This window comes from Falco punctatus (genome assembly GCF_963210335.1).
Source record: "Falco punctatus genome assembly, chromosome: 10".
NCBI lineage: Eukaryota > Metazoa > Chordata > Aves > Falconiformes > Falconidae > Falco > Falco punctatus.
This window is the reverse complement of record NC_137590.1, coordinates 13,154,487-13,180,498: the sequence shown is the minus strand read 5'-3', so window position 1 is coordinate 13,180,498 and position 26,012 is coordinate 13,154,487. Positions and strand designations below refer to the sequence as shown.

Here is a 26,012-nt window from a genome sequence, read left to right as displayed (position 1 = left end):
ACGAACCAGCTCCCCACCCACTCACCCGGAGGCGGGGCGGATGCTAATTAGGAGCCGAACCTCAACGGCCCGGGACGCACTACTGCTGTGGCCAGCGCTGGCCAATAGCGCGCTGGGGGGCGGGACTATGCAAATATAAGGCGGCACCGGGATCCCCCGCTGCTCTGTGGAGTCTCACCTGGCGATTTCAGACGGGACGGTGTAGCGGGGGCTGCACCGATGGATACGATCGTGCTGTAGCCGCTACGGGCTCTTGCGCTGTTTGGAGCCCTTATACCGTAAATTGGCTTTGGAGCATGAGCTTGGCTCACCATAACCTTGTAGCACGAAATGTCCTCCTGGCCGCGGGGAGAGGAGAAGTGGTCTTCTGCATGTCGGTGCTTGTCTCAGCGCGGGGCTGCGGCTCGGGGCGGGGCCGAGCTTGCTGTGCAGCGGGACGAACTCAGCCCAAGGATTTTTAGTTGTGGGGTTTTCGGGCTTGTTTGTTTGTTTGTTTATGTTGTCGCAATCTTTGGGACGTGTAACCCGCTAGCCACGGGCCGCAGCAGTTCGCTTTTCAGGCCATTCCTTTCACCCAGCTACCTGCGGCAGCCCGGGTCCCTCCCGCGGCCGGCGTTGCTGCGCTGGACTGGGCGGGTTGGGGAACGCCTGCAAAGCCCGGTGAAAGGGCCAGCAAAGCCGCGGGCTGGCAGCTGCCGGGTTAGCGCCCTGCCCTGCTGGGAGAGAAGCTGCCAGGTGCCTTTATTTCTCTCGCCCTGGACTTGCATTTGCTCATACGCGGCAGGTGACCAGAAGCAAGTTTGTAATGACCCGTTCAGAGACGTTCCTGGCGTGCTGGAGCGGTCGGGACTGTTTGCAAGTATCAAAACTGTGAGTCAGGGGTTGAAAATTAATTTGACTTATTTCTCTCAGATGACACCTGTCCTGCTCTTTAGTTTGTAATTTCAGAGTCTGCAGGGTGTTTTCCTTCGCATACACTTAGACTTCTTCCATGATCAGAGGTTTGAAACTGTTCTCTACTGAAATGTCTTGTTTCCTTCTCTCCCTTTTCATATATGCAAGCTAAGAATCGAATGAAGTCTCACTGGACCCAGCAACCACTTTAAAAGAAAAAAAAAAAAATAGATTGTAAAGCATGCACAGGGTGAGGCGCTTTGGGAGATTGGCCACAGCGGTGACAAGCGCCCATCCTGAGGGTGAAGTTTGGGTGACATCTCCTACAGTAAGAAAAAACAACTCAGTGATACCATCGCTGAGGAAGACCTTGTCCTCTTAAGCAGGGAATTGTGTGGCATGTCAGGAGGGTCCAGCGCAAGAATGAAGGAAAACCATTCTGGAGTGAGGAGCTGGGTTCTGAATAAGGAATGGTTGGGAGTAAAGGAGGGAGATGAGTCACAGAAATATTTCTCCTCAAAGTTATTTTCTCCTGCCATTGATACACTTCTCAATGCAAAGCAAATAAAGGAATTAGCATGTTAATTCTGTAGTATGGAACTTGTTCATCAGAGGTGGATGCAAATTGCTTTTGACAGGGGAATGGCTGCAGGCCAGTGGGGGAAATCATGGATACACTGGACCTCTGCCACCAGAACAACAGCAGCAATGGACCTGTCCTGGGGGTGGCTGCATCTCCAGGGGGTAACCCAGGTTTTGGCAGCACACAAGGGTTCCTGCTGCAGACCAGAGTCCAGCTGCAGGCGTAGTGCCAGGGACACCCATTTCATTACTGGTTATCTGCTGCAGGCACCAAAGCAGCCTGGCGAGGAAGGGTGGTGGTCACAGGTAGCAATGACGGCAAAGGGCCACATCGTGATGGGGTTTATTCCTCCCTTGTATAAAGCCTGTTTACAGAGGCATAGTGGCAAAAATATGAACCACTCCTTTGCTGCATGGCTCCCTCCTGCCCTCCCCAAACAGTTTACCTGGCACACTGTCTGTTGATTCTGGAGTATTACTCACCCCTAAATGAGCTGACAGCTCCTGGCCATTAGCCACATGCTGACAATATACAAGAACAAATTAACATTTGTAATACTTCTTGGTTTGGCACAAACGTAAGGTTTTAAATGAAATCTCCACTGAGAATTTCTCACACGGATTGGGATTTTGGGGTGGGCACAGCTGGCTCTGAGGATGTCTGTTGGTCTTTCTGGATCCAGTCTTGCTAAACCCACGTGTTATTTTACCCCTGCATTCACCCAGGTGAAGTTGCAAGGCAGGTGCTGTTTGCCTCATCTTTAGGCAATACGAATATTTGGGAGTAGAGGATTATTTGTATCACTCCAGATCTGGTTTTAAGATTTTCCTGATTTGCCTAGAAGAGTGATGGTTTTTTTCCCCAGTAAGCCCTAATTCAGCAACCCACTTCTGGACTGCTCAACATTATAGGCTCAACATGAAGCACAGAATTATTTCTACTGCAGCTTTTAAGCGAAGGCCCACAAAGAGAAAGTAAGCATACATTTAAATTATTTGCTGACTAAACAGGCCTTTGTTTAAAAAAACCTGGCAGAGTTCTCCAAAAGGATGGTAGAAAGAGAAATCCACTGGTTAGATGACCAAGGAATACTGAACTTGTGTAGCTTTTTCAGTCTTAATGTGAGGCACGCGCATTCTGAGCCTGCCATAAAATCCTTCTCCCAGGCTAATCTCTACACGGGCTAAATGCCCATGCTTAGCAAAAACAAGGCTAGTTGACAATTTCTTCCTTTATTAACTATGCAAGGACACTCTCGAGCAATCTAAAATCACAAAACCTCAAAACTGGACAGGGAGAAGAATCTAGCTCCATATTTGTCTCCCTCCTGTGTTGGCAATGAGGGGACAGAGCAGTTACCTTTTCAAGGAGATGGCATGGAAAAATTTGCCTTACTGGTAAAAGTTTTGCAACCTTAAAAGTAATTAAAACAGGGTTTTACAGTGGAAAGTATTGAGCAACTGTCTCAGGCATAGGTGTAACCGTCAGCTCCACCTATAATAAACCCAACCATTTCCCTCCTGCAGAACAACACAATCTGCTTAGAAAACTAATCCAAGCAAACCTTGTCACTGCAGCAGATTTACAAAACCTAAATTGCGACAGAATAAGGAAGGGCAAAATGGAAAAGCAAAACACATTGATCCTGTGATCTAGAGATAATGCAAGAGAATGTGGTATGTTACAGCAAAAATAGCGATCATCTTTCACAAATTGTGTGCAGGCAGAGACAAACGCCTCCTGTCTGCCTCCAAATAAGCCAGTGGCCAAAGGCAGCCGTTCAGTCCCAACGTGTGTGGGCAAGTGCTCACCTCTGCCACAAGAAGCTCTTTTCAGACAGCAACTCATCGCCAGGGAGCTTCAAAACTAAACCCATTTGTTTAGCAACTGCTCCAGCATCTTCTGCTTGGTGTTGCTTTGGTCCCTCCTGGGTGCTGTAACCGTCCCGCAGCACGAGGCAGGGGTTCCCAGCACACCGTGCCGCCACAGCGTTTCAGACACGGCATTGTCCTTACGGTTCTGTGCCGAGTGTGCCTGGAAACACTCCCGCTCCTGTTTACTAACAGCTTAACCTCCCTCAGAGGAGTACAGGGCTTGTCCACACTTGAAAGCTAATTTGGACTAAAGAAGGGTGTGAATTAAAAGCGGAGTAGGAATCCCAAAATATCTCTGGGCAAATGAGCCCCAAGTTAATAAAACAATTGATTAAACACACCATCACTAATTGCAAAATCAGTGGAAAAGGGACGTACGCGTGCTCACGGAAGGAGGTCGTGTGTCCCAGCACCTGCAGGGATGGAACAGGTTTGGGTTTGCCTTCAGCCCTCAGCCACCAGGAGACGTGGCTGTGGAAGTGGGATGTGGGGAGGGAGCAGACCTGGTGAGAGGATGAGCAGGTCTGCAGCCAGCAGCGCAGCCCACGTCTGGTTATTGCCATCGGGTGGTACCGGCTGTTTGGGCAGGAGCTCACCAGCCCGGCACAGGGGCCAGCCTGGATGGCCACGCTAAGCCCAGGTGGAGATGGTGCTTTTCATGTCCTGTTCTCTGCAGCTTTCTTGTTAAATATTAATTGTGCTTATTATAAGATGGCACACCCCTGTCACACTGTGCCAGAGGCTGTACAAACACAAAAGAGAAAGAAACCTTCTGCCTTAAAAGAGCTTGCGGTGGCAGGCTCTCCCTCTTCCCCCGGGTACAAGTGAAGCAGACACCACTTGGCAAAATGGGAAACATCCAGATCTTCCACAATCTGAATAACAAAGATTTTCTCCTATAGCTTGTCTCATCTCAAAAGACAGACGTATTGAATTCTATTGACCATGATAGTGTATTTTGAGCTGCTGGCACTAAAAAAAGGGAAGATATTGTGAAAAAGCTAGGGTCACATAGATTTATTTAATATAAAAAAGAAACTACAAAAGCAGACATTAGTAATACTGGTAAGTTTTTAGTGATAACATTGAAAAAGCAGACATTGGTAACACTGATAAGCCACTGATAAGGCTTTAGTGAAAAACATGGTTATGCTGAAGCCACATGAATTTTAACCAGAATCTTGAAGAAAAGCAATTCAAGAGAAAAAGGAATCCATAAATAATGAGGAACATGGCAAAAGCTGAATAAGTAGAAATAGCCAGTCTGTAAAAAGGCTGAATAAGCATGTTCTTTGTAACAGCACGGAAAGGAAAAGGCACAACAGCCTGTATCCTCCGCTTCAGTGATAATTTCCCTGGGAGCTGCACCCATTCAGCTGAGGGCAGCTCAGGGTCTGAGCCACTTCAATATAAAATAAAGTTTTGAAAATCTCCATGGTCAAAGTTGTGAAAGCTTAAAAACTGAAGGCTGAGTGTACAAAGGGCTTTCCACAGAAGCTTCTTTAAAAAACATGCTTTCTCACAAAGTCTAGATGTTACCCTCTGCTGAACCCTGAATTCTTCTAATTCCAGATAGGACTTCTGGAGCTGGAAACTCCCGCTCCTGGAGTTGAGTAGAGATGAGCAGGAGGTCATGCTCAGGATAAAAATACTTGGGAAAAACTAGGTCACTTCTACATCCCGTCTCATCCTCCCTGGAATGAAAGTCGATGGCTTTCATGCACCTCCATAGCTGGGAAGATGGGGTAGATCAGCTTTGAGTCATCGCTGTGCTCCCTCCCCCCCACTTGTATGGGGTTTGGGAAGCACCAGAGGGGATGCTGTGGAGCTCAGCTTTTAGAAACCCACTCCTGCTGTGGGCTGGGTACCCCTGGGTTTCAGCTGTCTCTGTTTCAGGAGCAGATCTAAAGACGCTCTATTTTCCCAGTGCCCATGCACCACCATGCTGCTGCCAGTTAATCTGCCAACAATCAATGATGCTTTATATCCTAATAGAGGTTTATTTGTCAAACTTGGCCACAAGAGCGTTTTATTTAGAATTAATTACAATGTCTGGGGTTTTAGCTATGTGTACAGTGGCATGGCAAGTTACCCTTGTGCTCTTTGGACCAAATTTCTATCTATGGATGGCAGTACTTACATCAGAGATTAATTTGGTGGCTTGCATGATGCTTGCTTTCTGGAAATTCAAGTCAATAGAAGCTAACTGTACATATTGATGCAAGATAAGAATTGATGTGTGAGTGAAATGAGACCTGTCCCAGTGCTTCCTTAGTGACTTCCCTCTGTCTCCAGGGTCTCACCCATCACCAGCGCCTGAACAGGATGGGTGTACACAAATGAGGCAGGGCACAGTATAAGGGATAATTTCTTCTGGATACTCCCCACACCAAGTCAGAAAGCCAAACAGATTTCTACTGCCCAGGTAATATGGAAGTATTGCTGATGCTGGGTAAATTAATTTCATTAAGTTCTTTACTGAATTGGATGTTATTAATTCAGTAGCTTGGTGTTTCCCCAAGTCAGCACCAGTTCCCTCTCCATTTTGCTGGCTTTGTGGATGAATGGACAGCGGAGGAGTGTTTCCTGTGGCATGCACATGTATTTTCCAAGTGTTCCTGCACAACATCTGCAGCTCACAGCATGGGGAGCAGCCACCAGGGCTGGCAGAGATCACAGCACAAGGACAACTGCCATCACACCCAGGGTACCACCTCCTCACGATGTACCAGGGAGCTGAGGCATCTACCAACCCTGGGAATGGGCTCAGGCCAGTTCAGACCTGCAATATTGTAAAAAATCCTTGGATTTTAACCCTAGCACTTGTGGTTGCAAGCAACACCTGCAAAAAGGAAAAAAACCAAACCAACAAAACCAAAACCACTGGGTAGAGCAGACTGTAAGGTTTTTTTACTGATAAACTATAGACTGTTCCAAATCAATTCAGCATGTAATTTCCTTTATCTTTGTAAAACTAGCACCTTTGATCCAGCAAATATTTATATGCACATACTGCTTGCTGGGACAGTCTCCTGTACTAAATGTAACAAAGTCCTGTTCACTGGTCCCTAGGCAACCAATAGAACAAACTAATTAGTAACTACAAATTCACACATATCCATCAGAATAAGTTCCAGATTAATTTTATCTCGCCTCAGTATCTTCTGTGCTTGCAAATTAGCATCTAAACTTCCCTGAAACAAATGACACCAATTTAGAGACTGCTTTAAAAAATAAGTATTAAAAGGGTCTCATTGTGAAATTCCACCAAAAAAAAGAGTAATTAAATAGATAGAATATTTGAGCATGAAAAAAGAAATCAGATCCTGTCCCTGATGCTGTCCCAGATAGAGTTGGGAAGTTTGGCTCTGGATCTGAAGTCTGCTATACAAGCAATCCCCGACAGGCAGAGAAACTAATGTGCCTCCCTCATCAGCTTCTGTGTCAGCTACAGCTGACTCTATTTACTTTTAGCCCAGAGGAGGAACTGGGAGCAGAAGGAAAAGAAAAAAACCCCTTCATTGATATTCACAATGATGTCTTACATGTCCAGCATTATTTTTGTCCAAGGGAGCTCTTTCAGAGAACGGGAGAAAACAAGCGATTAGGTGGAAGAATGGCCATCAGAAGTGGAGAAAGGACCCTGTTGTGGAGGAAGGGGCTCTGTTACACTGTGTATTAAAGTACCATGAATCGTTTAGATTGCTGTGTGTATATTTGGTAACACATAAGTAAGGTGGACTCAGTCTGGGCACTGTGAAAAAACAGAGTTTTTTACCTTAACTAAGCTAAATGCCAAATTAGACATCTCTAATGGTGAAGGCAGATTGGTTGAAACTGCAGCTGGCAAGTAACCGTTCCCTCACCCTGATGATGAAAGAAGGATAAAATCCCCCCTGGTCCCCATTTCTGTGTAAAATAAATGATGCTCTGACCCCAAAGGACATCCCCGCTCCAGCCCAGGGAGCTGTGCTGAGGGTAGGTGTTCACCATGGGTGAAAACACAGCCACTGAGCTTTGTGAAGAGAGAAATCCCTCCTGGGTGCCCTCCTGGCCGTTTCCCAAGCGCCGGGCATGAATGCCCGCATCCGCAGCCCTGTGGGCAGGCGGCGGGCGGGAGGGAGCCCTGCCAGCTGGCCACCGGCTGAGGGCTTCCAGCAGCGCCTGCACTGCTGCCCACAGCACCTTCCACATGTCCACTGATTCCTCCTCACCCGGGGTGAGAACCAGGCTGGGAGAGGAGGAGGAGGAGGAGAAGCCACTTTACAGGTGTTCGGCCGCTCAGGGTGCAAAGCACGCTTGCGTTTCTCAAGCCCTGTCGTGCAGAAGTGAATGTTGCAGGTACTGTCTCCTCATTTATACATAGGGATGGTTTCTCCCTGGCTGCCGGAGCTCAATTTTGTCTCCAAGCATGGCATTTACACTGGCATGAGCGATGTCCAAGAAGCCACGACTCACAGGAAATTTCTAATTGACCAAGATGTGATTCATTAGTAGGCTGGCTCTGTCTGAATTCAAACAGCATCACCAAAAAAAAGAAAAAGAAAAAATGACTGAACCCCCCAGGCTGCCTGGCCAGCCAGTGCCCCAGTAACACTGGCACACCGGTGGGGGATGGCCAGGGCTTCTGGCAGGCTGCTGCAGTGCCGGAGCTGCTGCAGCCCCTCGGGTGCAGAGCTGGGGTCTGCCAACGATGCAGCTCAGGCTGGGTCCAGCTGAACCATCCTCCCACAACAGCTTTCCAGATGGCACCACTGGCTTTTTGGCAGTGGTTTTGCACAGACCAGAAACAGCCCTTCCCTGGGAGCACAGGGGCAGAGAGGATGAAGGCTGGGGCAGGAGGGAGTGGGGTGAGGAAGGAACAACAACCAATGAGCCTTCAGTTTCCTCAAATGAATCACAGCATCATAGAACGGCTTGAGTTGAAAGGGACTTTTAAAAGCCATCTAGTCCAACCCCGCTGCAAGGAGCAGGGACATCTTCAACTAGATCAGGCTGCTCAGAGCCCTGTTCCCACCTGACCTTGAACATTTCCAGGGATGGGACATGTACCACCTCTCTGGGCAACCTGTGCCAGTGTCTCACCATCCTCATTGTAAAAACTTTCTTAGTTATATCTAGTCTGAATCAAGTCTCTTTTAGTTTAAAAACATCACCCCTTGTCCTATAGCTACAGGCCCTTGTAAAAAGCCTGTCCCCATCCTTCTTATAAGCCCCCTTTATGCATCAAAAGGCTGCAGTAAGGTCTCCCTGGAGCCTTCTCTTCTCCAGGCTGAAGAACCCCAACCCAGTTGCCGTAAACACAGAGCGTCCACTCCAGAAGCACTGAGCAGAGATGTGGGAGCATTTCAGGCAGCAGGAAGGATGGACCTTGCAGGGAATCCCAACTCCTGCCTCCAAATTAAAGGCTGGAATGAGATTGGTTGCAACTTGCCATCATCTCTGCCTTGTCAAAACCCTCCACTCATCCAGGGCCTGCTGCAAGGTGGCCCTTTCCCCGTCTATTCCTCTTCCCATTGATCCAATACAAACTCATGAATTTGGGCGCATGGCCTCAAACTGTGGCCCCACGGATATCCCACCGCTGTTTCTTCAGGCAGCACTGGAGAAGGGTCTCCTGCACACGTCTGTGTGAGCACAGGCAAAACCAAACACGCAGAGGCAGCTGGAAAGCCAGGCAGGTGATGGGGACAGTCGAGGAAGAGATTTCAGCCCACCAGGGGCGAGCACAGGAGCAGCCAGCCACCCCTCCCCTGGGTTGTCCCGTACATGATCCACCTGATGATGCCCAGCAAGCTCAACCCTCTATCCGTGTGTGGAGGGGAATAGACACACTCCCAGGAGAGGGACACTGTGAAATAGGGCTTTCCAGATTCACAGCCACCGAGGTGACAAAATGCATGGTTGGAAACTAGACAAGGAGCCATCCCTGGCAGCGCTCAGATCAGCGCTGGGGTTTTTCCTAGCCCGGAGAGGGATTAGTCCAGAGCAGCCTTATGCCAAGTGTCAGAGAGGGGACACAAGTGCCTTTTCAGCCGTGGTGAACTTTATCAGGTTTTCAGTAGGAAAAAAAGATTATCTGCTCACAACAGCAGCCTTGTGAGGCTGTGCATGTTCTCACCGCTTCAGGCAAACAGAAGTGGAAGGGCTTTTTCCTATCTTTTGTATGTGCAGCCGCTATTTAATGTAAGTGTACTTACCAGAAATTGAATAACTCCCACGCGAGTAATTTTATACCCATCCAACATTTAAATTACAAATGCAATAATCTGCAGCACCACGAGTTACAAGGCAAGGCTAGAATTCCTGAAGCAAGAAAATCTATTTTTAGACTTTTCAAGCTGAAATTTTTCCTGGATGTAGAAATTTGCTTCCTTCTGCTGCCTCGGGTGTTAATTTGCATGAGAAGTTTCAGGGTTTTGTTTTTCAGACTTTTGGATGGCAACTGGTCAAACACCAGCAAAACAAACCAGCTGCTTTCTGCCACCCTTCACTGGGGAAAGCGATGAAGGAACCCCCCGTGCGTGGCTCGGCAGCTCTGCCCGGGTAACTGATTGCCTAATGGGGTCACTCTGAGACCACAGAGAAATGATGAAAATGGTTGTTTCCCTTGATGACAGCCTCCGGCTGGGATGCAACCTGGCTCAGGAGCTGCGTGTGTCCTCCTGCAGCGGGGACTGTGCTAGCTCTCACTAAATCATCCCGGCTTTAGTCCCTGCAGCAGCAGCAGCTGTACAACGCTGGTGTCTAGAGATTTCAGAAAAGATGCTCCCAACTCATATTTGCAAATGTCATTTAAATCCATGGGTTATTTTCTATTCTAGGGGTCTTGGAGGCTTTTTTTTCATATTGCAGGGACTTGGTGTTTTACTTGTTGCTCTTCTTCTATGTGTGGTACCCAGGAGAGACCAAACACAGTGCAAACCTCTTTTTACCCACTTGCGTGTGGCAGTAGCAGAAAATAAATAAGAGAGAGAAAAGGATCAGATACACCACAATAACCAGAAGCTCCTTTCTTCTGGGCCCCACAAGGGGTCTGTGTCATCCAGAGCACAGGAGGAGCACTGGTTCAGGATGAGCAGCTCGGAGTGGATCACTTTTTTGCATCACATAAAGGCATTTGTCAGCCGGGCTGATAATAACTGGCTGGCAAGGTGTGATGCTCCTTCCAGATCAGGACCATGGAGTAATGCCTTCCATTGCAAGCTCTGTCTGGGATTACAGTGGGGTGAGAAATCCCAGCCCTGGCAGGCTTCTCTCCAGGCAAATCACCCCATCTCCATTTCTTAACCAAATACTGCCAAGATGGGAGCGCTAGTACCAGCTCATCTGCCCAAACCCAGCTGGGCAGCTGCTCTGTGGCACAAGCTAAGCACCATCATTCTGCCTCTGAATATCATATATGGACAATGTACAGATGCTAAATCTCTGTAGGAGACCAGGTTCCCCAATACCGCGTGACAGGCTCTAGCAGAGTAGATGGACCTTAATTCTGACGTCCCCTCTGCAAAGAAATGCACTGCTTTCCCTCGTGTCATCAGGCTTTGGCTGCGCTTGGGGAAAAAAAAAAAAGACTGTGGCAAATGGAGGTGCAATTCTTTTAAAATGTTGTCTTTTTTGAGAAGTAACAGCAACAAAAATTATGTGAAGATCAAAGAGAAGGGAAGCTGTACTCGGGGACGACTCAAAAATAATATGGGGCAGTTGCTGAGCAACTCTCCAATGCAAAGTATTGCTGTTTTCTGGTACCTCCCCCATCAGTACAAGAGGGTTGGTGTCTAGTCAAAGAAAAAGTCTGTGTGATTGCCTGCGTACAATTAGATCTAAGGTCTTTGCAAACAGCTCCTACCAATCAACCTCAAGCCATTGATCTTACATCTAAAGCACTTATTGAAAAATAAAATATGCTTTTTTGATCTAATCAACTATTAAGGATTCTTTTCTTCCTTTCTGAGGCTGGGTAAATAAAGTTCTTCCATCAGAACTTGCTTAATAATTATTCTGGACACACAGTGGACCAAATCCTGAGTGCGAAGCAAAGCGATGACTCAGAAACGAAAGGCTGATTTCTTTTTCTCTGGTCTTTTTTTGTTGTTGTTGGAATAGCTATTCTTTAACCAGGCGTTCACACAATTTGGTGCACAATGGTAAATGCATTCCCATAATCAGGGTATTGTCTGTTATCTGCCTAGAGCTGCAAAGCACATGTGCCACAGGGATCTGACTGCTTCAAAGTGGTACCCGAGGATTTTACCTTTCTCCTCCTGCAGTTGGTTTGTCCCTGTCCTGCTTTTGTGTGATGGCTCACACTCGGTTCCAGATGCAAAAAGGCTTTTGTCCTCTGAGAAGGGGCAGCGAGTATCCATCCATGGGGGTAGCCAGCATCAAGATTGCGCTGGCACTATCAGATGGCACGTGGCCTCGGGAAGGGCCCAGCGGGGCAGATGCCATGACAACCCCACAGCAGGGCTGGGACCGAAGTTAGGTGATCACCATCCATTGCTCCTGCTGGGGTCTCTGGGGAGGAGATGTTTAGATCCCTGACAGCTATGGAAATATATTGTTCCATCTCACTTTGTCACAGAAGTGAATAAACTTGAGGCTCAAAAAAAATGAGGAATTGGCCAAACTGCCTTGAGGATGATGCAGGCAAGCTGGGCAGGGAAGCAGGTCTGCATGTTCAGCTCCCTGCCAGCACACATCTGGAGTGTGAGGCCATCACCTGCAAGCCCTTGTCACACACGGAGCAACACAGGGGGAAAGCCCAGAGCTCCCCTGACCTCCACCCCAGCCCACAGAAATGGGGGACCCCATTTTTCCATCACGCTCTCCAGCGGGGCAGGATGGAGGTGGGACTGAACATCAGGCTGTGCACCCCACTGGCAAGGGTCGCATCCTGGGAGCAGGGTCAGCCACAGGCTCGGGGACCGGCCGAGCCCCCCGCAGCGCTTCTTCCCAGGGGATGGACCTGAGGCAAAACAGATGTTTGACCTACATCGACACCGGCGTGGCAGGGCTTGCCTTGCTATTTCCCAGTGGTTTTTTAAAAAGTACCCCTTTGAAAGCAGCACAGCCAGCTCAGCTCTGCCTCTTGGAGGTTGGCAGGCTGCCACCCTTTAATGAAGTCTGCTGTTACGGCTAACGTGGTGGCAGCGTGGCAGCACGGAGGCTGTGGGAATTGGCGCAGGAGATCAGGTGCCTGTAGAGCTGTGTGGTGACATTTACGCCAGAGTCATAGCGTCAGTATTACCAGCCTCGCTGATCAGATCGGCTGGTGAGCACAGATCCTGACGGCCAAGGAAGAACTTTGCCTGCAGGAGAAGGGGTGGCCGGGAGCCGAGAGCATTGGTTTGAAACCCACCTCCTCACTTCATGGCACGTTCTGTAGGGAAAAGTCCTGCCAGAGCCGCCTCTGAAATCCCCTGGTGCCAAGGTGTCTCCCTGCAGCATGGAGCCGGCTCAAAGCCAAACTCTCCTCTGCCCTGGGCACCTGGGTACCCGCACATCCTGGGCTGCCCCTGGTCCATGCCCAGCCAAACTGGCCCTGAGCTGAGCTTCCAGCCTGGGCAAAAGGAGCAGGGACTGAGGAACGTGTGGCTTTAGCATCTCTCACTGCACTGGAAACCAGATGGCGGGTCAAGTTTGGGTAGTTTTGCCTCCACTTCTGGTTGCTCTGTGTGAAGCAGCTCCAATGCATGTAGTTTCACATGCACATCAATAAAATTAGAGTCTGTGACCAGCTGCATTTCACCGTGACAGAACCTCTTTCTTGGCATATGCAACTTTATTTTGGTGCATTCTTCACCTCTCCTCTCACAGCCTCCTGAGAGGAGAGGTCTGTTCCTCTCCCAGCCACCCAGCTGCTGCAGTTGTGCAACCCCAGCATTGCATTTTGATGCCAGTGTGCAATGCCCACACAGAGGACATGGTGACAAGGCACAGCAGTGTGTGCCCACCTCAAACCCAGGTTTCTAGCAGCCACCGCGCTGCAGCTCCCTGTCTCTGCTCTCAGCCGTGTCCTACTGAGAGCGTGCAAGCTGAAGTGGATGCTTCGCAAAATCAGCCTTACATTGCAATATGCTTTGGGATCTTGACTGGAATGTGGGACTCTGCCACCACCAAGTGATCAGCAGAAAGGAGAGAAAAGCCTGCTCAAGGCAGCACTTGTGCAACTGCAGGCTGGTGCGCAGCACCCTATGATTTGTATTCTGCCTCTTGATCTTCATCAGCTGTATCCCGCTGCCCTGCAGAAGCTAATCGCTCCCTTAGCCCCACAAGGCAGGCTGATTTGATCTGCTCTGCTCGCAGATAATGTCATAGACAGAGCGCTGTTGCAATTAAATATTTTCCCCGCTCTATGCTAATGAGAAGCAGGAAGAGCTAACAGAATGCACAATGGCAGATAATTATAGGCGAGCAATTAGACACAATCCTTTCTCCTCATCCTTGCACTGCTTTTTCCACTGCTCCGCACTTGCCATGAGTCTGACACAGCGACCGGAGCTGTGAAGATGATGAGCAGAGCAATAGGAAAGCTTTCTGAAGCACATCCCCTGAAGCTCCATCAGCTTTGATCATCTCTTCATGGCATGCTTCTGCAGGACGGCGTGGCCAGGGAAGGGAGAGGGAGGCTGACTTCAGGTGGTCTGAGCTGCTAAAATTAGTATCACTATAAAAAAAAAATCTTAATAATGATAACTGTATTAAAGGAATTTTATGGAATATTTACTGCGTGCTTTCAAGAGGGTCCGTAACTTGCTAAAACTTTTTGAAATCTAGCTGCTGTAAATAGCAACCCATCCACTTTCCCAATTGCTTTCACTTCTTGCTTAATACCAAGTATCTATTTAGGAACTGTTTTTCAAAATACTGTGCACTTTGCACAATGGATTTGGATGTGAAAGTCTGTCAGTGTATGCTGATGCTCAAAAAAGGGCTGTGACAGGCTGGGGAGATCACACCTATAATGTTGACACATGCAAACACATAAGCACATTTTTACACCTGCAAGCTCAGATGGGATTGCTTTGAAACTGGTGAAGTGCTTTAAAACAATGCCATAATATTCTTAAATGCCAAGTGTCACATGAAAATGTTACTCAGAATCGCTTCCCTCTCCTTCCCAACCTGCCTGCAAACAAGTGGGATCTGCAAAGCCCGTCTGTGGGCGCTGGGAAGAGCATCAGCTGTGTGTGATGCATTATTAACAACTGGAATTATTAACTCCATTTCAGAAAACTGTTCTGTGCTTCTACACACAATTGTTTGCAAAATTGTTTGGACAATTCATCTTGTACCTGAGTAAATGCAATTAATTTATCGCCGTGCTCTGCCATCCCTCCCTTTATCGCAGCATGTCATGCCGTCAGACAATGCTGACAGACAGTGGGAAGCAGAGAAGGGGAAATAGCATCTAAGTGACAGGCAGAGCCTTTCCTGCAAACCACCTAACCCATGGCAGAGTTAAAGCAGAGTGAGGCAAGGGGGAATTAAAAGAGAAATTGCACTGGGGTCCTGGCTGGGAGGTGGTGGCAGGATGGTGGGACCTGGTGAGAGGTGGGGAAGGTGAATATCCCAGTTCCTCACTTTCTGCCAAAGCTTTTAGCCACCAGGGAAATACTAAAGGCAGCTGGCCCCAGTTTGGTCCCCTCCTCTGTTCCCAGTTGCCTTGATGGCCCTTCTCCAGCCAGCCCCGGCTGCGGGGAGCACCCTTCTGCTCATGGGGGATTGTTGCTTTTTCTCTCCTGCAGCATCTGGTTGGGAAATAGGAAAACCACCTCTGTGTAGTGACCACAGATCCCCCTGGGCTCTGTGGGAGCTGTATAACCACAGCAAACCTCAATATCCTCACTCCAGATGCATCTTTGCTGCATTTTTGCTTCTCTCCTCTCTTTCCCAAGGAAATTACTGAGGAATCCTGCACTCACCTAGCACCTACCCAGCCTTCATCAGCTAGAAACATGAGCAAAAATTGCATGACGGAATTTTGTGCCGAGTTGCCATTAATTTTTAAGCTTCACTGTGCCTCTTAGGCCCTTGGAAAGAAAGGCAAGAACAAGAGAGACAGGTGGGGAATTATTTCTCGCTTCCCCGTCGCTGTTAACAGGCGATGTTTCACAGCCTTGGTGCAGCAGGGAAGTGGGAAGCGACAGAGTAAGAGCAGTTTCTGTGGCTGCTGGTTTTGGGATAAGCAGGTAGGGTTTATCATGCAGGCTAAAAGGAGACCTGGCTCCCGGCATCCCCCAAATCCTTGCTCCTATACACTCTTGCACTACACCACGTAGGAAAATCTCTGGTTGACCATCGTCCTGGAGGGGCAGGATCTGATCTGCGACCCTGCCATCCCGAGGCAGAGAACAGCCAGGGGGGTGACAGCAAACACCCTCTGGAAGGAAGACCCAGCTCCTGCACATCTGCTTTTCTTACACCTCTTGTGTGATTCAGTTCCTCAGTTCATATCAGAGGTGTCTAACGTTGTTCCTTGTCCTCAGCTTCTCCCAGCACCCTGCCTCCCACCTCCAGCACAGCTGCACTCTGCTTGGTGCAGTCAGTGCTGGCAGGACTTCATCACTTATTGCGGAGGGGAGGACTTTCAGCTTTCCTGTTTTCCCCCTGATTTGTTCTAGGATGTTCTGAACTCTGCTAAGATCACAGTGACTGTTACCTTCAGTGGCAGCTACGTAGCATTTGGACTCCCCCAAGGCGGCTGAGCTGGGTGGTTTCACAAGAAGAGGCATCTCATAAAAAGTCAGGAAAATGAGAATCCCGTCACTTACAGCAGCAGCAAACTCCCCCTCTTCACAGAGGAACAGGCCAGAAACCTCAGCAAACACCAGGCTGGGGGGTGAGATGGATTTTGTTGCCAAAACAGTGTTTGCTGCAAGCCAGTTCAATAAACAGACCTGCTGGAGGTTTCAGCTCCTCTCTGGGCTCGGGAGGGCTCTGGTTCCTTTGCCCCATCCTATTTCTCTTTGCCCAAATCTGATTCCAAATGACCAGAGGCCAAAGCAGCTCCAGGAATGTAGATTTGGGCTTGGATGGTAGATAACACCAGCAAAAACACCCTGAGCATCGTTGCATCTTTACCAGCAGCGTGCTGATGCTTCCTAAATGCTTTGTCTTCCTCCTGTCACTGTGTCCCTTTTAATCCCTTTCTCCCATGCTTTTGTAGCTGGATGTCTGACATACTCTCTATTAGTCCCTGCTGCCTTATAACGAACATCAAAAGGAAGCCTGAAAAGATGATGAATCAGAGCTCAGGACCTAGAGCAACAGCTAATAGAAGGGAATACATTAGGCACACCAAAGCTCAATATAAAATACATTTTCCATCTGCCTTTGTTAGACAGATCTAAGGGCAGGCTTGGCGCTGTCACAGACAGCCAGGGATGGGGTTGTGACAGGGTGTAATGAGAAAAGCCAGAAGTCAGGGAAAACCCTTGCACAGATGAAGGTCTTTCTAAATGAGACTGATGTGGAGTCTGCAGGCGACAAGGGACCAGGCTGCGGCAGGCAGGCGGGGGAGAGAAGCATCCCTCCGCAGAGGTCACCGGTGGGAAGCTGTGTGCCCCCCCAGGGCTGTCAGCACGTTGTCGGGCCGTCCTGAGGGGCTGCAGCCAACAGGACCCTCCTCTGTCTCTCGCAGCTGGCTCGGGTAAAGTGTCCCCTACTCTGAAGAGGTGCAGCCCAGCCTGGGACAGCGCAGGGGACTCTGCCCGTGTGAGAGAGGGGGTTCTCCTGAAGAGGGGGGTCTTGGTGAACGAAAGTGCTGTCCATAGGACCTGGGCAGGTGCCACCGCATCATTTCACAGGAGCCAGTGCAGAGGGAGAGAACAACAAGCTTCAGTCCCTCTCAGCTAGACACTGTCCAGCAGCCTGGAGGCACCAGGCTTCCTTACCAGGGGCTTTGCAGAAGTCAAATAAACAAAAAAACCTAGTTACAGCTAGATAGACTGCTGATTTTCCTAATCTCAGCAACAAAGACCTTGTTTGCCTTCTGCTTTTCAGAGAAATACTTTTCTTTCTACACTGTGCTGCTTTTGCAACCATATGTGCTTGGGGAATAAGCACCAGAGAGCGAATCCAAGCTTTGACTTAGAGAAACACCCCTCAGATATCGTGCCTGAGGGACCCTCCAGCTTCTAAGACACTGAGCACCTGATGGGAGTGTTGGGGACAGCTCCTGCTCCCAGCTACACTGGCGTGGCTCTGAAGGAACTCTCTTGGTTTAGTCAAGTTGAGAAGAGACAAGAGTGAAGTTTCTTTCTATTTCTGCTTGGAAAGGATCTCGCAGCACGAGGGCCACGCTGTCCTCCCTGGTGCACACAAGGAATTAGCGGGGTTGCATCTGTGTAAGGGAGAACTGGGCCCACGTTGAGCGGCGGTAATGAATTAAAGGGAATTAAATTTTGATACATATTAGAGATATGTTAGTTACTATATAAAGTAATATACTTAATTAACCCAGGAAGTCTATTAAATATTAACATGAGTTTACCAATGAGCTGCCCGCCTCCGGGCCCCTGCAGGAAGCGAAGGAGCTGACATTTGTAGGTCTTCTCCCCCGAGAACCTGGTGGTAGCTCTGAAGAACACCATGGACTCCACAAATGGGCTGAAACTCTGCCCCTCTAATTGCTTACTGTCAAGAAGTTTTAGAAAGTTTGATGAAACATTAAGGAGCACACTGTGCTGCAGCTTGCACCAAAGCCCAGGGAAACACAGCTCATTTCTCTACAGCTGCTCCGTTTTTCCATCTGCCTGGGAACAACACTGGCTTCAATTAGAAATTGCTTAGTCCTTCCTAAACATCCTCACATCACTCCTAACCTACACCGCTTACTGCCATTAAAAGTATTAGGGACAAAGCCCAGCACTGCTTCTTAAACCCTCCCCTGGTGAAGTACCAAATTTAACAGATACTTTCTCAACAGAGCTTTAACGTTTGCTCTTCGACATGCCACAATGCTTCCAGCACCCTTGGTAGCAGCTGTACATGGATATCACATCTTGTTAGTCAGACCCTGCTGCCTCTGAAAACATCTCTTGATCCTAACAGCAGCCACCATCTTGGTCCAAGCTGACTGATGCTGGATGCCTTTTGGTTTTATTCCCCTTGTGCTCTGAAGTTTTCATTTCAAAATGCAATATTGAATCGGGCTTGACAAGAACCAGGTGTTTATTCTGATCAGACAGTTACTTCATTACTTAACCATATTACTCATTCTGCTCTTCTGTGTTTTCCTCCCCCAGGGCAGCTAAATGCAGCAATTCCATGCTTTCAAAAGTACAGTTCGTTTGCACAAGACTAGAAATGTGACTTTCTTTGATGAGAAGGTGATTTGTCATTTTGAGGAGTTTGTTCCCAAGAAGGCAAAACCAGTCACGGCAGCTGGGGACAGACCCAACCACAATCAGTTTTTGGACACTTTGGGAATTTGGATTTGCAGGTTGCAGCTACAGCTGGGACGGAGAGAAAGAAGGAAGGAAGGAGAGGAAAGAAGGAAGGAAAAGAAAGAACTGAAAAGGTGTAGGACTTGTTCTGAACATAGATGGACATACACTGTGCCCAGGTTGGGGGCAATTCCTCTCCAGCACTTGTGGTCCTTCTCAGAGACGCGGTGGCTTTGCTGCCGTTGGAGCCGCGCAGTGCAGCTCCCAGCACATGCTGCTTTGAGGGAGCAGGGACGTTAGTGCTCTTCCTACCTTTTTGAAAGGTGGTTCGCAGGATACTTAGCATTCCTGAGGACTATTCCAGTCACCATCATCTTTATCCAACATCAAACTTGTAAATCCCTTACAGTATGGTAAGGAAAAGACCTCCTGCCACCAGCAGGAGCTGTTCTGACATCTGGCTGAGCAGCAGGACGAAGCACGCCCAACAAGTGATTTCCTGACGTCCCATCCAGGTTTGGATTGCCATGCTATTTTTCAGTGCTAATAGCTCCCCAGGTTTGACAGACAGCTTGTTGTTGGGTTTGTTTTTAAAAGAGAAATATATATCAAAGGGTAGCACTTCACTGGAAAGGCATCTTTAGAATAGGAAACGCTCCCATGGCATTTTCTGTGTCCTATCCTCTGATGCTACCTGTAAAATATTTATATTGAGGGTTGGTGTCCCTGTTTGTGCAGTAGCTCGGTGGTCTGGCAAAGGAGCTCAAAGGCTGCTCCAGAGATTTCCTCTTCAGCCATTCTGGAATCTCTTTTCTTTGCTGCACTGCCCTTACCCTCACCCACGTGTGCTGGTAACTTGTGAGAGAATCTCAAAAAAAGGCATTTTCCAAATGCAATAAAGATTTCCCATGGTGAAAAGCAGAAGAAAAGGAAATAAACCAAAGGATGTGTTTCACAGTGACAGATACTTGCGCGAATGCCAGAGCACTTTCAATTCTCATCACTAAAGACATGAACATAAAAGAGTTTTTTTAATCAACTCTTTCTTTAAAGTTTCACAGACAAACTGGCTCCATGGGACAGAAATAAGCAATGGAAGAACCATAATTCATGCACAGCCATAACAGCATCTCTCCTGGAGGTTTGGAGCTTGCGCTGCCTCCAGCCCTGCACAACTGCACTGCTCCCTGGAAGAGCAAACTCCTCGGTGGGGGAGCTCTGCCCTCATGGCACAGACAGACAGACATCAAAGAGAAGGTGTCAAGAACACTCCCATTTCCCCGTTAAATGTTACTGATGCTAATGTGCCTTCTGATTTCCATAACCCTTGATTTCAGCACACAGCTGTTCTCGCTGTGTAATCGCAATGATGCATATCTAAACCTGTGCCAAAGTGCAAATTCCTCCATGGTGGGTGGAAGGAGGCCCATCAACATCCCGAGGACATAACTTCTGTCCCTATGGATTATGAATAACCCCCTCGTCATTAGCACCTGATTTACTGGTTTTATTTGATTTATTCCAGGAGCTTCCATCTCTCCCCTTCACGAAGAAGCAAGCAAGAGTAATGCTCAGATGGGTGCACACCTGTGCCCCGGCGCAGCTGAGCTCACCCACGGGCAGGATGCTTTGCCCAGACATCTGTGCCCTGTGATGGAGGCACTGTTCCTGATGCCAGTGCACTTTGTGATTCCTTGGCTGGAGCCAAGCGCATCAGTGGAAGCATTGAATTATTGATGTGCCTGGAGTAGAGGGGCAGCAAATTTTTTAACCTTTTCAGCCATCTGCTGCCTCGTGGAGTCACGAGTATTTGTACATGGAATTTGGCTGTGACTTTCTCGGTTGGTCTGCTGGGATGTGTGTGAAAGTGATTTCAGGTCATGTACTCTCCAAGACAAACTCCAGGGAGACAGTGTGTATTAATTGTCTTAATGACTCAGGCATGATTATCACTTTGTAATTTATAGAAGAACAACACAGTCTCTGAAGATGGGACATGCAGTCAATTATGTATCAATATTTAATCAACCACCAAAAAAGGAATATCCCCCTAGCTCCAGGTTTACTGTATAGCAGAGCTACCTGTGGGCAAGATGGTGCCATCTTTAAGAAGCTCTTTAATGTACTCTTCAGAGCTACGAAGATATCTCATGGAATAAAACTTCAGTGGATGACATAAAAATAACAAAGCAATCCAATGGTTAGCTCATCACAGACATGCTGACATGCCTCCCAGAGCCAGGAGCAATCCAACTCCTTGCATCTGGATTTCTTGGTTCATTAGAAAGACAAGGAGCATCTAACAAAATCTCAGCATCTCTACAGCCCCAAGAAGCTGAAAACAGGTCTTGTAGCACGGTTCTCCACATGCAGTGTTTTGGCTTATGTTGTTTTGAGATCTTAATGAATTGCAAATAAATGCATGAGGAACCAGTGACAGTGGTCCAAGACAAAACAGATGCATGTATAACAGACTTTGATTTGACAGGGACTATATCATATGCCTTGTACCTTGTGTTACAAGGAAAACATCTTGAATTACACATTTAATAAAACCATAGCTTTTTTATAATATCATAATTATGGGGATTTAATGAATTTATAGGAGGCTAAATTTTAGAAAGAAGGAGAATCAAACCTGACCTGTAGAAGAAGATGCCCCACTGGGAAGCACAGATCCCAGCAGTGTGTCTTCAGTGGCCAACATAATGAGTTCACATGGAAACTTTATTTGGATGCAAGTTCTTGGAGAAGACAGAACTTCTCCATACCTCCTCTGCCCACCTTGTAAACCTATGTGCAATTCTACAAGTCACAGGAGAAAACATAAATGAGATGCTGAACAGAGGAAATGTATCTGTGCAAAGGGAACTCCAAATTGGTCCCTCAAGGACTTCCAACCTAAAATAATGAACAATAGACACAGAAGCAAGTGGCACAAAGCCACATGCATACAAAGCATGTACAAAACACCCCATGAGTCAGACTGATGGCCTGTTTCCCCACAGTAACCAGTGCCAAGCAGAGTGGCAATGGTCACCAGCAAGGCTCAGCAAAGCCAGAAGCACTCGGTGGTCCTCAGGCACTTCTCTGTCATGTGGCACTGCACAGGCTTTGCAGCGCCCAAAGTCCAGGATAGGGCCAACAGCTAAATTACATCCAAAGCTTGAGTTCCCTAAACACCAGGAGGCTGCAGAAGCTTTTTGTCGCTTAGTCTGAAGGCTTCTCATCAGAGAGAAACTCCCCAGAACAGACATCTTACAAGAGGTTTATTCACTTCTTGCTCTCTGCTTGAATGCAAAATGACTTTCAAGTGCAGGCTTCTTTTCTAGTACAAAGCAGCCTTCAAAAAGCCACATATTACCCTTGCCTCATTTTTAAAGATATAGAAGTTTTGCAGAATTAATGTTCAAGCTAAACGCTTCTCAAAAATAAAGCGGGGAAGGAAGCAGAGAGGGGAAGAGAACTCGCAACTCCTTGCTTAAGAGCCCCCCAGGAGAGGAGCTGCTTTGCAAGCAGCGGCAGCAGGGTGCCCCAAGCTCTTCACCCTTCCTAGGGGCTTCTAAGGCTTGTCTGCTAGTGTGGCTGAACCATGGGTGTGCGTTCAGGGAACACCGAATTACCTTAGCACCCGGGCTGTGAGCTGTGGCTCTTCCAGTGCCTCGCTGCAGCCAGCTGGGATGTCCCTGCAGCAGGGCAGAAGGCCTCGGGAATAAGTTTGGGAGGGAGCTCTGGGCTGGGACCTCTGCATCTGCCATCACCAGTCCCTGCTTCTGTCACAACCTTAGAATAAAGAGAAACCAGGCTTGGGAGAGCTTATAGCTGAGCTATAGCTCTGGCGCTCTGGGAAGGTCCCATGTTGGCCCCTGTATTTACGCACGGATTAAGGAGTATGTAGGCTCTGAGTCTCCAGAGGCCTCCTAGCCCAGAAAAGGACCCCAGGTCCTGACTGCAGGGTGGTCAATATACCCTATATGAATGTATATAAGCACTTATAAACATACAGGGCATCTACTTGTGGCATATGTACAGTGTAAGCCAGGTCAAAACAATAGTTATCACAGCATCTGCTTGCACGTCTGTATGTAACCTGCTTTAACTACCCCTTCTAGGCTGGGTGGTTTCCTTTATCACCAAGACAGCATGATTCCTGAAATAAATTAAAAACGTATTTGCTCTTCTGCTGAAGCAAGAAAGAAACATCAGGACCAGGAAAACCATAGTCTGCTAAGCTCTGTCATCTCATATTTATCTAACGTTCCTGGCAAATTACTCTGGATAAACAATAATTGAGATTTATCCACATTACATTTTGCAAATCACTTTCTAAATTACCTTAGGCACAAAGTACGGTTTCTGCTTTCTATCTGGATGGTGAAAAGTCTGAATAATGAATGACAGCTAACAATCGGCAAACAGCTCCTAGTGATAATGCTGCCGCAACATGCACACAATAATTTGGAATTTGTAAACATTTCAATTAATACTAATGTTTGTTTGAATAACTAGAGATTACATTTAAGACCAGATCACAAACAGTGACAGAATGGAAGTGGTCTCTGGGTTCATTAAACATCATGGGGGAAATAAAAAAGCCCTTTCTCCATCATGTCTGAGATGATATGCACAAAATTCAGGTCCTCTCTGCTGCGGCCACGCTAGAGCTGCACAGCCGGGCTACTCAACACTCTGCTGGGAATTCAGTCAGGTGTGTTGCTCAATCTGATCTTCCTCAAAGCACAGCTGAAGTCACACACAAAGTTCCGTGAAGCCTGGCACGGGCACACAGCACCTTCCAGCCGTTATCCCACTGACCAGGACTTTCTCCCACACGCAGCATCCTCTGCTCTCCCACCCGTGGCTCCCACGAGCCCACAGTGACATCCTCCGTCAGGATGCAGCAGCAGCAGGGGCCGGTCCCTCCATGGAGTGGACTGGGGTGGCTCAGGGACACTTGGCTCCCTGGAGGAAGGGGACATCAGGCAGCTGCAGGCCTGCCCAGCCGCCTGCCCATCAGGCACAGCCTGCCAGCGCTGCCCCTGCACAGCCCCTGGATAAAGAAAAGCCAGGATGTAAACGTGGAGCCAGCAACTTGTCTCAGTGCTGGGCAAGTCAAGGGACAGGATGAGGCTGGTCCTTGCTGGAGGCCACCCTTTGGTGGGTGCCACCAAAGGCCACCCCTGTGGGAGTGCTTGGCGGGCTCCCTGCCTGTGCTGCGCTGTGAGGTGCTCTCACCTCCAGGCTTTGCTGGCTGTGAATGATTCACCATGATTTTAAAAGAGCCCTTTCAGCCTCCTCGCAGCAGGATCAGCATCTGCTATCAAGACAGTGGCCATGGTAGTGGGTTTGAAGCAGAATTCTGCGAGGCTGTAACAACTCCTGATGTGAAAATAGCTTTTGGAGTGATCACAAGGCAGCAAACCCCCTGGGCATTAAGTTCATGCATGTTTCTGAGTTCACACAATTTTCTTGCCTTGCTTTCTTTGACCTCTGTTCTTCAGAGATGTACACAGCTTACCAGACTTCCCAGAAAGAAAGGCTCCTGGCCAGGGTCTCCAGCCAGTATCCTTCTCTGGTTTCCAGTGTTGCTGCTCTGCACACCCCCATGCCCTTCTTCAGAGGTGGTGGTTGTGGTGAGCTGATCCTACCCTGGGGACACAGCACCTGTGAAGACATTTTCACTCCTGCGGTCTGGAGCAGGCACTGCACACAGAGGTTTTACAGTGGTAGGTAACTTCACAGAATCACAGAACGACAGACTGGTCAGGGCTGGAAGTGACCCCTGGAGCTCACCTAGCCCAACCCCCTGCTGAAGCAGGTTCACCTCAAGCAGGTTGCACAGAGTTGTGTCCAAGTGGGTTTTGAATGTCTCCAGAGAAGGAGACACCACAGCCTCTCTGGGGAGCCTGTGCCAGGGCTCTGTCACCCGCAAGGTAAAAAAGTTCTTCCTCATATTCAAAAGGAACTTCTTGTGTTGCAGTTTGTGCCCATTGCCCCTTGTTCTGTTGCTGGGCACCACTGAGAAGAACCTGGCCCCGTCCTCTTGACACTCGCCCTTAAGATATTTTTAGACATCATCTGGAGTATCACGAAATGAAGAAAGCATTCAAACAAAAGTTATTCCCTTTAACTATGAAAAGCTAAACAAGTGGAGGGAGGAGGGAGCATTAATCCCCTCCCTGGAGCCCGGGGCTGTGGGCAAGGAGTCCCTGGTTTGCAGAACAAGTGGCAGGGCCACTTGCTAAAGAGTTGCCTGTTCCCAGGCAGCTTTACCTTCTCCTCCTGCTGCCAGTGAGGGGCAGGGGCAGGAGCATCACCCTCCTTGCCCTGCCTGCGCAGAGAGCGATCCTGGCTGACCTCTGGTTGAAAAATAAGCCTTGACCTCCACTCCTCTCCATTGAGGTGGAGAGCCTGGGGCAGGAACCATAAACACTCCCCGTGGCCTCTGTCTTGGAAGGGATGCTTTGGGGAGAAGCAGGCATGTTCCTGCTGTGGGGAATGCAAAGGCACTCTGGGACAATGCCAGGATGTTCCCGGGTTGAGGGGGAAGGGGGACTGTAGGGATGCTCTAGGGAGGTGCAGGGATGCTCTGGGGCAATGCAAGGATGCTGCCGGGTTGAGAGGGGAAGGGAGAACGCAGGGATGCTCTGGGGCAATGCAAGGATGCTCCCGGGATGAGAGGGAAGGAGGACTGTGTTCTAGGGGGGTGCAGGGATGCTCTGGGGCAATGCAAGGATGCTGCCGAGCTGAGAGGGGAAGGGAGAACGCAGGGATGCTCCGGACGGATGCAGGGATGCTCTGGGGGATGCGGGGGGGCGCAGGGCGGCTGGGGGCTGGAGCGGCGTCCCCGCCGGGCGCAGGGCAGCGGCCCCGGCGGGCGGGGGGCGGGGCAGGGAGGGGCGCAGCCCCGCGGTGCGGTGCGGCGAGGCGCGGGCCATGGAGAGCGGCGGGGCGCTGAACGGCTCCGCCGCCGCCGGGCGCTTCGCCGCCGCCGGCACGGCGGCACTGGGCGCGCTGATGGCCCTGCTCATCGCCGTCACGGTGGCCGGCAACGCGCTGGTGATGCTGGCCTTCGTGGCGGACTCCAGCCTGCGCACCCAGAACAACTTCTTCCTCCTCAACCTGGCCATCTCGGACTTCCTAGTAGGTAAAGTGGCCCCGCGGGGCTCCGGACCGGACCGGCACCAACTCCGCGGCGGGGCGCGCTGGGCGCCCGGGCTGTCCCCCCCCGGGCTGCTCCCTCCCGGGCTGTCCTCCCCTCCGGCCGCG

The 26,012-nt window shown here is 49.1% G+C and overlaps 1 protein-coding gene across 1 annotated transcript in view; it reads left to right on the top strand.

The window, feature by feature from the left end:
- The first annotated feature begins 107 nt into the window (after window positions 1-107).
- Window positions 108-26,012, top strand: part of HRH3 (histamine receptor H3) — a 28,639-nt gene continuing 2,734 nt past the window's right edge. The window contains exon 1 of the mRNA XM_080403679.1: window positions 108-25,890. Within this exon, the coding sequence (XP_080259805.1) occupies window positions 25,680-25,890 (211 nt within the window). The 5' untranslated portion in view covers window positions 108-25,679. The remainder of the gene's footprint in view (window positions 25,891-26,012) is intronic.